This window comes from Rattus norvegicus, chromosome 10 (genome assembly GCF_021556685.1).
Source record: "Rattus norvegicus strain SHRSP/BbbUtx chromosome 10, alternate assembly SHRSP_T2T, whole genome shotgun sequence".
In the NCBI taxonomy this organism is placed as follows: domain Eukaryota; kingdom Metazoa; phylum Chordata; class Mammalia; order Rodentia; family Muridae; genus Rattus; species Rattus norvegicus.
In genome coordinates this window covers 43445392-43459993 of record NC_141543.1, presented here as the reverse complement: position 1 = coordinate 43459993, position 14602 = coordinate 43445392, and the positions used below count along the sequence as shown (strand labels likewise).

The window sequence follows — 14602 nt, the reverse complement described above, 5'->3', positions numbered from 1 at the left end:
CTTGCATGGTATGCATGTAGCCCTGGGTTGGGTTCAATCACCAGCAACAAAAAAATTGACCTGGTAACATATTCCTAGCCTAGGGAGGATCATAAGTTCAAGGTCATCCCTAGCCACATAGTTGAGTTTTAGACCTGGAAAACGGGTGATGTTATCTATCTTAAAAAGGAAAACAAAACAACCCGATTGAACTACCACTATTTATTTTGAGACTGAAAATCATTAGTAATAACTTTAGATTGCTTGAAAAGCTGTCAATCTTAAGGAATTAAGATACATATACAGCTATTTGCTGAAAACATCAACATCAAAAAACAAGTCCAATGTGTTATTCTTATAATTGTGAAGTGAATAATAGTGTGGTTCACAACTTTTGATTTGTTTCAAATACGTTTTTTTAGCTGGGTGGTGGTGGCACACATCTTTAGTTGTGGTGATCTGGAGACAGGGGCAAAAGAATGTCTGAGTTCAAGGCCAACCTGGTCTACAGACTGAGTTCCAGGATAGCCGAGGCTACACAGAGAAATCCTGTGTCAAAAAAACCAAACCAAACCAAACCAACCAACACAAAGCTTTCTATCTTTGATTTAATCCATAGTTGCAAATTACTATATAGGCTTTGTGTTATACTCAAATAAATGATGCCAATATGACAGTTTTTAAATTGGAATATCCTTTAAAAGCTCTAGATATATGGCTTTATATAGTGCATAAAGGGTTTCTATATATACCAAACATGTAGGGGTAAAAAGGGTATGTTATTACTGTCAATATTTCTTTCTTTTTTTTTTTAAATTTTAGGTATGAGTATTTTTCCTGAATTTATGTGCACTATGTATGGCAGAAGTCAAAAAAGGGGGGTCATAAGAGAGAATCAGGTCCCTTGAAATCAGCATTGTTGAAGGTTGTTAGCTGTCATGTGGGTGTTAAGAACTGAACCTAGGTTCTCTACAAGAGCAATAACTGTTCCTAACCACTAAGCCATCTCTCCAGCCTAACTGTCAATATTTTATCAGAAAAAATAAAATCAAACAGGACAGTGGTGGTGCATGCCTTTAAGTACCAGCATTTGGGAGGCAGAGGCAAGTGAATGGATCTCTGAGTTCAAAGTGAGCCTGGTCTACAGAGTGACAGCCAGGGCTACACAAAAATACATGGTCTTGAAAAGACAGACAGATGGACAGGCAGAAGGATGGACAAATAGGGAGGGAGGGAGAAGAAAAATCAAAATATTCTCTCAATGTCTAATTATAAACCAGCAATGGCCATTACAATCACAATGTATAATAAATATTAAAGCTATTATGCGAGCCTTTAAAGTTTCAACAACTGGACTGGAGAGATGGCTCAGCGGTTGAGAGCACTGACTGCTCTTCCAGAGGTCCTAAGTTCAAATCCCAGCAACCACATGGTGGCTCACAACCATCTGTAATGAGATCTGATGCCCTCTTCTGCTGTGTCTGAAGACAGCTACAGCGTACTCATATATAATAAATAAATAAATCTTAAAATAAATAAATAAGTAAAAAATAAAGTTTCAACAACTGCTGAAATGAAGCCCCAAGGCAAATGAGATGCTAGAAAGATGTCACCACTAAAGCTGCGTCAGAACCATGAGAATTACTACTGTGTAGTGTTCTTTTTTAGTAATTTCAAATTAAGGGCAATTATAGTAATTAAAAATAGCAATTCGGGGCTAGCGAGATGGCTAAGCAGTTAAGTGCACTGACTGCTCTTCCAGAGGTCCTGAGTTCAAGTCCCAGCAACCACATGGTGGCTCACGACCATCTGTAATGGGATCCGACGCCCTCTTGTGGTGTGTAAGAAGACAGCTACAGTGTACTCATATACATAAAATAAATAAATGAATTTAAGAAAAAATAGCTACTGGGTCTGAAGAGATGGCTCAGTGATTAAGCCATTGTACTTGGCTCTCCAAAGAACCAGAGTTCAAATCCCAGCACCCACATGGCAGCTTACAATTTTCTCTAACTCTAGACCCAGAGGATGTGATGCCTTCTTCTGGCTTCTTCCAGCAAAATACACATTAGGACACAGACATACTGGGAGTATAAACACTCATACACACAAAAACAAAACAAAGTTTTTTAAAAATTAAAATAGTAATTGACCCAACTAATTTTTCTTAAATTTTTTTTTAAAGATTTATTCTATACAGTGAGTTCCAGGATAGCCAGGGCTGTATAAAAAGACCCTGTTTAAAAGAAAAATATTCATTTATTTTATTTATTAATTTTATGTGTGAGTGTTTTGTCTACATGTATGCATGCATATGCACCACATATGCACCTGGTGTCACAGAGGTCAGAAGAAGAGTGCATCAGAACCCCTAAAATGGAGCTGCAGATGGCTATAAACCTCCACATGAGCGCTCAGCATTGAACCTGGGTCCCACACGAAGAACAAATGAAATGCTGCTATCTGCTGAGCCATCTCTTTAGCACACTGTCAATTTATTGAATGCCTCTGACCATAGATTCCAATGATAATGACTAAATACATTAGAAGAAACGTCAGAGAATTTAATCTATGATAACACAAATGAACATATGTAAGAAACATCCCAACATACTAACAGTCAATGAGACCTACTAAATAAGCAAAGGCAGGAGACGGGGAGAAACACAGCATCTGTGACAGTCACCTTTGATGGATGTTATAACCAAAGAATACAGGATTCACTGACCAAAAAACATTCTTTTGGGACAGGGTTGTTCTATTTATATAGCCTGCCTTCCCTCAGAGATCCAGCCTGCCTCCACCTCACAGACTGCTTCAATTAAAGACATGCACTGCACTAAAGAGATGGCCCAATGGTTAAGAGCATATACTGTTCTTCCTGAAGACCTGAGTTTGGTTCTCAGCACCCATGTAGGATGGCTCAAAGCTGCCAAATCAAAACTCCAGATTCTGGGCACCTGACATCCTCTTCTGTCCTCTGCAGAGACCTGAGAGTATGCGTGGGAGATAGACAGACACATACACACACACAGGCACATACATGCAAATAAATTTTTTTTAAAAAAAACCCTAGAAGCATAAATGTCATGTAAGTGGAGTGAATAAAGAAAGATAACTTACAACTTTGTACGGCTCAGCAAAGAGAGGAGAACTAGGTGGAAAGGCGTCTTCACCCTGCTGAATTTCCTGATTCCGCCTTTCCCTTTCTTTCATGCGCAGCACATTCCGGTCTTCACGGTTCATGTTGCTGTGAGGAGAAGCACAATTTTTACATCACAAAAATAAAAATTGAACATTCTGTACTGACTGTTAATTTAACACTCCAAATGGAGATTTCAGTCTCTGTCACCTTCTGGGTAGTTAACAGGCATTAGTGCTGAAGCAGGATTCTGGCACTAAGCATCATCATCCTCAACAGTCATCAGAAAGAATACATTGGCTACAATGAGAAACACTACTCCATCAAAACAACCGCATTTTTTTTTTCCAGTGCTAGGAATTGAACCCAGAGCCTTGCCCATTCTAGGTAAGCATTCTTCAACTCCTCTACCCCAAACATGACAATTTTTCAAACATTTTGCTACCTGAAAGTGAGCTAAAACTTGTACATTCAGAGGAAAAGGATTTCCTACTTAAACCCATTGTCAGTGTTTCCTCTTCACAATGCTAACAGGTAATACCTTTGGTGGCACATAAGCCACTCCCATGTGCCCCACCCTATCCCATGCCCAGCCTTTCCTCTCCTTTGCATCTATCTACCTTATCTCCATCTCTTTCTGTCCCAAGCACAGCTTCTCTGGTGTCCATCCTTATGGCCGTTTGACCTCAGCTTTACTCTTGTTCTAGATTCCCTAAAAAATGACATTTCTGCTCTAAACATATTAATATTTCAACTAATGCTTCAATAAGTGGCAAACTGAGGCTTTCAGTGATGAGTCTAAAATTAGCATGTGTTAGTAAGTGTAACTAAAACTGTATTAAAAAGGAAAAGGAAAATGTATTTGTGGTCAAAGGAAAAATGGGGAGCTGGAGAGATGGCTCAGTGGTTAAGAGCACTGTCCACTCTCCCAGAGGTCCTGAGTTCAAATCCCAGCAACCACATGGTGGCTCACAACCATCTGTAATGGGGCTCCTATGCCCTCTTCTGGTGTGTCTGAAGACAGCTACAGTGTGCTCACATACATTAAATGAATAGATAAATAAAATATATATAAAAAAAAAGAAAAATGGGACTGTCATTTCTGCAATCATGATAGTACTATATCAAGGTACTACACCGAGGAATGGCTTATCTTTGATGAACAGCAGAGACTTTTGTCTGAATAGACAATAATGAAAGAAATTACAAAATGCTAAGTAAGTGACACCAGGACCTCTACTGCTGCTGTCCCTGAAGCTGAATTAGCGATTAAAGCTCTATCTTGATTTTGTTTTAAAGAGGAAAAATGAGAGGTGCAAAGAAACAGACCAACTAAAGGAGTCAAATATATAAATCAGTATATATCTGTGGAACCTATTTTAAACCAAATAAGAAAACAGAAGTAAAGTCTGGCAGACTCCTTTAATCCTAACACTTGGGGGCAGAGGCAGGTGGATCTCTGAGTTGAAGGCCAGCCTGGTCTACTGAATAGCCAAGGTTACACAGAGAAGTCCAATCACAAAAAGACAAACAAACAAACAAAAAACAACAACAAAACAACAAAGAAGAGGGGAGAGGGAGAGGGAGAGAGAGGATGATGGAAGAAAAAGAAAACAGAGGTCAATCAGACCTGGAAAACACTTCTCACTTATTTCTAATGAGCAGTAAAACCAGTAACATTCTTGGGACTGAAGAGAAGGCTCTGTGATTAAGAGGTCAAAGGTTCAGTTCCCAGAATCCACACAGTGTTTCACAAATGTCTTTAACTTCAGCTCGGGCAAACTGACACCCTCTTTTGGCATCATCAGACGCCAAACATGCACACATACAAAACATTTTAGAACAATAATGCATGGAGAGAGATTCTAAGTGTTCAACTTGTGTTCAAGTTGTTTCTTTTTATTTTCTTTAGACTAGATGTGAGATTTCTTACTGAACATGATTTGGTAGAGTACAGGAGAGCACTGTGGAAGCCCTAGGGAAGGGAAAGACAGGGGCTGCCACTTGTCCAGAGGACCTCAATTGGGCATAAATCTGACCTCACAACATCGGGAATAAGCCACCTCTCAGTGACCATGTCTTTCAATTCATTCTTTGAGATGTGGATCTTCTGGTTGTCTGGGATCTTGAACTTGGTTTTACTCAGAGCCTCAATCACAGATTCCTCATTCGGCAGCTTGGTGCATGCAGAAGGACCTGTCCAGGACCTGGCCAATGTGAACCCTGGCCACTGTGCTCTGGGGCTTCCCAAAGGCACCATACATAATTGTCCGGAACTTGTCAGCCCCAGCCCAGGATAACATCTTGTTGATTTGGATGGTATAAAAAGATTGGAGTCTCACTTGAATATTAAAGCCATCCTTGTAATAACTCTTTACCAGATATTTGTTGGCACAAATATGGGCAACCTCCAGGGTTTCAGAAGAGAATTGTTCTATTCATCTGACACCCTGTGGCCACAAAGTAGAAATTCATCAACTTTTGCCGCCTTCTGTCCCAAGTCAAAGATGCAGATCTTACCCTCATCAGAAGGGAAACTCTGGGTATGGCCTGTTCTTATAATACCAGTTAACACTGGACGAATCAGCTGTCCATGAGGACAATAGGATCTTCAGTGGCTCACCGGAGGAAAAGAGACAAGTTGTTTCTTTTTAAATACAAGATTTTTTACGCTTGTGCAGTGTGTGTGTGTGCGTGTGCACTAGTGCACACATGGCACATCTGTGTAGAGGTTAGAGGACAACTTATGGGAGTCAGTTCTCTCCTACTGGGTGGGTTCCAGAGATTAACCCTAAAGTGTCAAGTTTGAGAATAAGTGCTTTTACCCACTGAGCCATTTCCCTGGCCCTCAGGTTGTTTCTTATATTTGTGTATAATATCCTGGTATAGCTAATATATAACTGTTATAGAGGATAAATACTGTTGTCAGAGGCTAAAACCAAAGAAAATATCCTTTAGCATATTTTGGGAAATTGATAAATGTTATTGCAATAACAATCAAGTTTCAGTTAGGACTCTTGAATTAAAGCCCTGCCCAAATACAAAGCTATTTAGAATCTAAAGGGCAGACTAACTACAAATTTCCTAAATTCAAATCTTGAAAAATGAGGCTGGAGTGGAAATCACCAGTGAAGTACATGGTCATCATGCTTGATCTTGGAGTTTCATACCCAATACCAAAAACAAAGGTCAGAATATGTGAAAAAAGAAAAAAAACTTAATGTTAAATACCAAACAGCATTAAAAATTTTTTCATGGGCTGGAGAGATGGCTCAGCGGTTAAGAGCACTGACTGCTCTTCCAGAGGTCCTGAGTTCAAATCCCAGCAACCACATGGTGGCTCCCAACCATCTGCAATGGGATCTGATGCCCTCTTCTGGTGTGTCTGAAGACAGCCACAGCGTACTTATATATAATAAATGAATAAAAAAAATTTTTTTTTCACGAGAGCCAGGCCACCGCAGTGTCTCACAACCATCTATAATAAGATCTGATGCCCTCTTATGGTGTGTCTGAAGACAGCTACTGTGTGCGTGTGTGCGTGTGTGTGTGTATCAATAAAATAAGGGAAGAAAAAAGAACGAAAAGAAAAAAACCTTTATGTTTTGTGATTTTTTTGTTTTGCCAGAGTTTCTCTGTGTATCCCTGGCTGTCCTGGAACTTGCTCAGACCAGACTGGTCTCAAAACTCAAGAGATCTGCCTACTTCTGCCTCCTGTGTGCACCACCACTGCCTGACTTTATTTTTTTGTTTTATGTATATGAGTGTTCGGCCTGCATGATCATATCTGAGATCCCCGGGATATGGACCTACAGACAGTTATGAGCTGCCATTGGGATGCTGGAAATTGAACCCAGGTCCTTTGGCATAACAGCCAATGCTCTTAACCACTGAGATATCCAGACCCCTGTTTTTCTTTGTAAAGAAAAGGTGTTATCTTAAAGGAGACTCATTGGCTACTGTCATTTTTCTTTCTACATCTTCATGACCTTACTGGTAGGTTTTACACCAATGAACTTCTGAAAGTAATTCTGGTTCCCAAACACTTCTGCTTAAACTTAAAACTATTAGTAACAACTATTGTCTCATATCACTGAAATAGTCTAACATTATTTAAGAAAAAAGGTCATGAAGAGAACAAATTTTACAATCTCCCAATTGATATACCGAACTAACACTATATAAACCAAATAGATCTAATAATTACTTGAGCATTTGAAACCTCAAACACCACCCTAGTGACAGACCTCTTCCAAGAAGGCCATCCTTCCCAAACGGTTCCACCAACTGAGGACCAAACATTCAAATCTATAAGCCTATGGAGGCCATTCTCATTCAACCCACCACAGTGTTGATGAGATAGGTATAGGGGAACTGGTGTTCCCTGTGTACTGTTGTGAGAATACACAAATGGAGCAGCCACTATGGAAAAAATGTTTAGTGATCCCTCAAAACCTTTAGCATAGAAACTGGAGAGATGGCTCAGCCATTAAGAACACTAGTTGCTCTTTCAGAGGACCCACATTGCAGCTCACAACTGTCTGTAACTTCAGTCCCAGGGGGATCCAATGTCCTTTTCTTGCCTCTGCAGGTACTGCACACACATAATGCACAGACATACATTCTAGTCAACATAAAAAAGTAAATCAAACCTAAAAATCAAAAACGAAGAAAACAAAACCTTAATATGAGGGCAAGAGAGATATAGCTCAGTGGTGAAGAGCACTTGCCACCAAGGTTCAGTTCCCAGAATTCACATGATAGATCCACAACCATTTATAACCCCAAGTTCAGGGGATCCAATCCTTCTGACCTCCATGAACATGAGGCACATATTATGTTACATATACATACACGCGGGCAAAATATTCACACATAAAAAATGATATTTTTTAAAATTTAAAAACCTTTAACAGAGAATTACCAAATGGTGTACTAATTTTACTTCTAGGTTTATACTCTAAGAAATAGAACGTAAACACTGAGATCCTTTATACCAACAGACACAACATCCACAACAATCAAATGATGGAAGCAAGGTACATGTTCATCAACATAAGCAAACTATGACACATACATATACTAGAATATCTTCAGCCATGAAAGTGAATGAAACTCTGCTACAACAAAGATGATCCCTGAAAACATTAAGCTATGTAAAATAAGGCAGACTCTGATAGACATATATCATGTAATTCCAATTAACAGGATACCCAGAAGGGACAAATTCATAAAAACCAGAAGAACAGAGGTAAGGACAATGGGAAAATACCATTTTATAGTATGCCAGAATTTCTGTTTGAGATGATGAAAAACCTCTAGAAAAGGGCAGTGCTGATGGTTGTATAATACTGTGAATATATCATGAATTAGATACATAATAATATGACTAAAATAGTAAAATTTTATACTAAGTATATTTTCCCATAATTAAACCAACAGAGGTGAATATGTTATGTATAGAAACACATTGTGTGTACGTATGAAACTACCAAAGAATAAATTATCTTTTTGTATGTGTTTTTATGTGTGGTTGTGTGAGCTCAAGTGCCCACATACAAGTAGGATCCTGTGAAGAAGATGAGGGCATTTCATCCCCTGGAACTAGAATTACAATTGTGAAGCTACCATGTAGATGCTGGAACTGAACCTGGGCCTCTGGAAGAGCAGACAGTGCTCTTAACCCCTGAGCCATCACTCTAACCACCAAAATAAGCTTTTTTAATTGAAAAGAATCCAAGAAGCATATGATAAAAATAAAAACCTAAATAGGTACTCCCAATTAATCAGAAATAATCTATTATTATAAACAATTACATTAATTTTACACTTTTTTTTTACAAATTTTAAGTTAAAATTTTTAAATAGTTTAAAATAACATTGGGCCGGGCATGGCGGTGCAAGCCTTTAATCTCAGGACTTGGAAAGCAGAGGCAGGTGGATGTCTATGAGTTCAGCTAGCATGACAAACATGGTTTCAGGACAACTGGGGCTATATAGAGAGACCCTGTCTCTCAGCAAACAAACAAACAAGTAAAGCATTGCTTTTGTAAAAGGGCCACGTATGCCCCTTTCAAGTGAAGCTCAGAATCTGTTATGCCTCTACCCCCATTACTATCTTATAACAATTATCCTACTAAAAAAAAAAAGGGTCATTCAACTACCAGATTATTGATGGTTTTAAACTCTAAACGTCAACATGAGACTTGAGCTGATATTTCAATTATTTTCAAACAAGTGCTACTCGACTTTAACTTTACCACAACGTACTATGTTAAAGCACAAAGCCTCATGGACCCAAAACCCCTCTTGGCCTCATTTGCAGGATTTCTCTGCCCATGAGAACTTGTGAAGAGATCACTTCCTACCAGGTAAGGAAACAAAGACTGCACACCTGGAGATCAAAGCCAAACTAGCAAAACATCAGGTCCCAAGACAGTATTTTACACAGAAGGGCTCTTGTCCAAGAACCAGTGCTGAGAAGTTGTATACGTTTCAGTTTCTTTTGTCTTCTCAGTGCTGGGGATTGAACCTAGTGCTTCAGTAACACTGAGCAAATCCAAACCAAATCAAAAAATATCCACTACTGAGCACACCATTAGTCTCTCATGTTCAGATGTAAAATGCAGTAAAAATTATTAAAACAAAGATAGTGATTCTATAGCATTTTGCCATGTGAGTATTGTACTTGTTTGTGTAAATATGTGCATGTATGCCTATGAAGGTCGGAAGTCAATTCTGAGTGACTTTCTCAATTGCTTTTTACATTACTTTTTGAGCCAAGATGTCTCACTAAACAAAGGAGCTACAGAAATCTACTTGTCCTCCTCCCTCCCCAGTCCTGGGAAACTTTCCCATGAGTTAGCTCCTTAGCCTATCATGTCTATTTCTTAATCAAAACTAACTTTCTTTTCTTCTTCTTTTCCTTCTTTTTAAGTTGGAGAGTCATAAATCATTCTCAACCAGGTTCAAGCCTTCCTCAAAGTTACAGTCTTTCTCTTTCCTATTTCCATTGAGTCCTATGGTTTTCCCTGATCCTAACTTATTCCACAAATGACTCTTTTATGAGGCAAAGATCAAGAAACAGAATATTAAAAATAAAAGACGGGTCAGGTGTGGTGGTGCACACCTTTAATCTCAGCACTCAGGAGGCAAAAGCAGGTGGATCTCTAAGTTCAATGTTAGTTAGCCTGGTCAACAGAGTCAGTTCCATGACACTTAGGGCTACATGGAGAAACCCTGCCTTGAAAAAAGCAACAAAATTTAAAACTATACCTTATCACCTATTAGTTCTCAGAGTGTCATCATCTGAGTCGATTCTCTTCTTTCCTCCTGGTTACAGAAGAAAAGAAATTCTTCCTATCAAAAACAATCTCCCGCAATTTGCTATCTTCTGGATCTTCAACAGTTCCAGCCATCGCTGAAACAGCTTCACCTTCTTTCTCTCTATTGAACCATTTTAATTCTACCCATCAGCATTTAGGTTTTTCTTCTCTAAAAGGCCAGGGTAATGCTGAGTATGGTGGTACATATCTTTAATCTAAGCACTGGAGAGGCAGAAGCAGTCAGATCTCAATGAGTTCAAGGCCAGCCTGGATTATACAGAGAACTCCAGACCAGTCAGGGCTCCATAGGGAGATCTTGTCTCAAAAAGGCAAAAGTAAAAACAAAACAAAGAAACAAAAAAGGTTGTCTCATTTGAGACTTTTGTAACATAAATGTATGCAGTTACTCAGGAGGTAGAGGCAGGAAGGTCAAGTTCTTAACCAGTCAGGGCTATTATACAGTGAGACCTTGTCTCAAAACAACAAAATTATTCTGCTCTAAAACCTAAGTCAAAAATTCTCATTATTCAACTTTTTCTATTTTACCCATTTTATAAACCATTTAAAATGTATGAGTCTGGCTGGGAAGTGGTAGGGAACATCTTTAATCCCAGCACTCAAGAGGCAAAGACAAGTGGATTTCTGGATTCGAAGCCAGACTGGTCTACAGAGGGGAGTTCCAGAGTGACACAGAATAACCCTATCTCAAAAAATAAAACAAAACAAAGTGTATGAGTCTAAAAATAACCTACATACATTCAGATCCCATGTGTACTTTTTGTTCTTTTTACTGCGATGGACAGTTCCTTCATCCTCCCAGTTTCTAATACATCCACCCCAAAATACCACATAACCACTTCTTTTACGAACAAAGACTTCTGTGTCACTAAAATCACTTAATTCCCAAAGGTTTTCTTTGTATTTCTTTTGACACTTACCACTTCCCTCCAGCAGAGTTACTATATTTACTATCACTCCATCTCCTTAGTAGGAACGCATTCCCACATCACAGGCACTGGAGAACAAGTACATGGTTATTATTTTAAGTTTTACTTTCTTCCCTCCAATGCTTTAACTCAGTGACTAGCATACAGAAATTCCAAACAAACTGATTTTCATAAAAGTCACAACTGAAGTGTTACTGCCTCAGAAGACAGATAATATATCAGGAGTACTCACTAAGGCTGGGTTCAGAACACATCACTCTGCTTCTCTACCACAGACATCTGAGAAAAGTGAGAGGTAAGGCTTTTCCTAAAACCATTATTAGTCAATAAAAGCACTAACAAGGGGTTGGGGGTTTAGCTCAGTGGGAGCTGGGTTCAGTCCCCAGCTCCAAAAAAAAAAAAAAAAAAAAAGAAAAGAAAAAAGAAAAAAGAAAAAAGAAAAAAAAAGGCCTTGCAAATTTTGTTTTTAAGGCAACTGTTCTGAAAGTTTATACCTAATAGAAAACAAACATCTATACACAAAAAAATTACATACACCATCAGATGTGATATCACACACGTGTAATCCCAGCACTCAAGAAACAAGGCAGGCAATCAACAAAGAAGTTTAAAGTTGTCAGAGGCTATGTTTAGGGGGGAAAGGGGATACAAATAATCAATTTTTGCTTTTCCTCAACGCCATATGCGTTTCTGGACATGGTAGTGAACAGCTGTAGTCCCTACCTGGCCAACATAATGAGCTCCAAGACAGCCAGGGCTATGTAGAGAGACCCTGTCTCAGAACAGGAAAAAAATATTAAAAAACCAACTGTGTAAAATGAAGTTTTCAAAAATTCACCAAATAAAAATAAAGACTGCCCTGCAGAATACCTGAACATAAAACACATGTATATGGGTGCATATACACAGACAGGTATGTGTGGATTGTTTGGTTGGTTGGTTGGTTGAAATAGGGTCTCATATAATCCAAGCTAGCTTCAAACTAGACTTGTTGTTAAAGATGACCTTGAATTTCTAATCCTCCTGTCTTCACTTCTCAAACTGTGGAAGAACTGGGGTTACAGACATGCATCACCAAACCTAGTTTACATGCTGTCAAGCACTCTAAGCTACATCCCCAGCCTGGAAATATAAAGCGTTAACCCTGTACTTAATTCAACAACTACTTAGTGCATATACTAGGCCATATATAATACTAGACTAAAAATTTAAGAAATAAAAGTTCCTTCCACCTTTGAGATTTGGTTGCAGCTAGCCTGATTAAAGGCAGGAGGAACGAAGAGGGCTATGTGAGTCGTAGGCAAGGAACCTGTGCAACAGATATAAAGAACAGGAAGGAACGGGGCTGGGGATTTAGCTCAGTGGTAGAGCGCTTGCCTAGGAAGCGCAAGGCCCTGGGTTCGGTCCCCAGCTCCGAAAAAAAAAAAAAAAAAAAAAAGAACAGGAAGGAAAGGCATACCCAGGGAATGAATGTGGAACAAGTATAGTTAGGAAATAGGTTCGAGGGGGTTGGGGATTTAGCTCAGTGGTAGAGCGCTTGCTTAGGAAGCACAAGGCCCTGGGTTCCGTCCCCAGCTCCGGAAAAAAAAGAACCAAAAAAAAAAAAAAAAAAAAAAAATAGGTTCGAGGAGCAGAGATGCAAAACAAGACATGAATTAAATTATCTAGGGCCTGAACTGACAAGTAAGTTTGTCTCTCAAATCTTACAGTAAAGGATACTATCTCAGTGAAAATAAAATATCCCAGAGTCTAAGTATTGACTTCAATAATTTTTTAAAAATAGTATACATATTCAAATAGCTATAAATTCATCACGATAGTTTATATAACTAAAACTCAAACCCAAAGTCAATATAAGAATGTAACATGATTTTTGCAAAAACTAGACCAACATCTAAGTGGCTTTAGAGCTAATTTTATATTTTTTTAAATGTTATATACAATCTTATATTTAAATATATACTTTTTATATATCATATATATTACACATACACACATACATATATGGAAAGTAATCTATCACTGAGCTATATTCCCAGCTCTGTGTTTCATAATTTTTAAATTTGATTTCAATAATACTAATATTTAGCATGCATAGATGTTACATTAAACAGGTTTAGTAACTATAAGCCTTAGCCAGGCATGGTGGTACATAACTTTATTCCCAGCACTCGGGAGGCAGAGGCAGGTGGATCTCTTTGAGTTCAAGGCCAGTCTGGTCTAGAACAGCTTGGGCTGTTACACAGAAAAACCTGTCTCAATAATAACAACTGTAGGGGTTGAGGATTTAGCTCAGTGGTAGAGCGCTTGCCTAGCAAGTGCAAGGCCCTGGGTTCGGTCCCCAGCTCCGAAAAAAAAGAAAAGAAAAAAATAATAATAACAACTGTAAGCCTTTATATACTAATTCATGGAAATCTAACCTTTTTTTTGTTTTAATGATTGGCCTTTTTTAAAAGATTTATTTATTCATTATATATAAGTACACCGTAGTTGTCTTCAGACACACCAGAAGAGGACATCAAATCTCATTATAGATGGTTGTGAGTCATCATGTGGTTGCTGGGATTTGAACTCAGGACCTCTGGAAGAGCAGTCAGTGCTCTTAACCACTGAGCTATCTCTCCAGCTCGGAAATCTAATTTTAAAATACCATAACAGCTTCTAAGGTTTTTATTGTGGTGGTGTGACAATCTTGTTAGTCTAGGTTGACCTCAAGTTCACCATCATCCTTCAGTCTCCCACTGTACTGGAATGCTAAGCTTTCACCTTCACACCCAGCTTTAGCTGTAATTCTTAGTCTACTTTTGTTCTTTTGAGACAGTTTCACATAGCTCAGGCTGGCCTTGAACTGCTAATCTCTTGACTTCATCTTCTGGGATTATAGGCTTATACCACCATACCAGGATAGCTGGCAGTTTTTTTTTTTTTTTTTTTTTAACTTTTTTCTTTTTTTCGGAGCTGGGGACCGAACCCAGGGCCTTGTGCTTGCTAGGCAAACACAAGGCAAACACTGAGCTAAATCCCCAACCCTGTTTTTTTGTTTTTTAAGATTTATTTAGAGGGTTGGGGATTTAGCTCAGTGGTAGAGCACTTGCCTAGGAAGCGCAAGGCCCTGGGTTCGGTCCCCAGCTCTGAAGAAAAAAAAAAAAAAAAAAAAGATTTATTTATTTATTATATATAGAAACACTGTAGCTGTCTCCAGACACACC

The 14602-nt window shown here is 38.7% G+C and overlaps 1 protein-coding gene and 1 pseudogene across 3 annotated transcripts in view; both read right to left on the bottom strand.

Moving 5' to 3' along the window:
• Aff4 (ALF transcription elongation factor 4) overlaps positions 1-14602 on the bottom strand; it is an 80027-nt gene that overhangs the window by 55922 nt on the left and 9503 nt on the right. For all 3 annotated transcript variants that reach the window (NM_001440093.1, NM_001107001.3, NM_001440094.1), the window contains 1 exon segment: positions 3103-3229. In NM_001440093.1, the coding sequence (NP_001427022.1) occupies positions 3103-3225 (123 nt within the window). In that variant the 5' untranslated portion in view covers positions 3226-3229.
• Positions 4961-6269, bottom strand: Rpl10-ps1 (ribosomal protein L10, pseudogene 1; annotated as a pseudogene).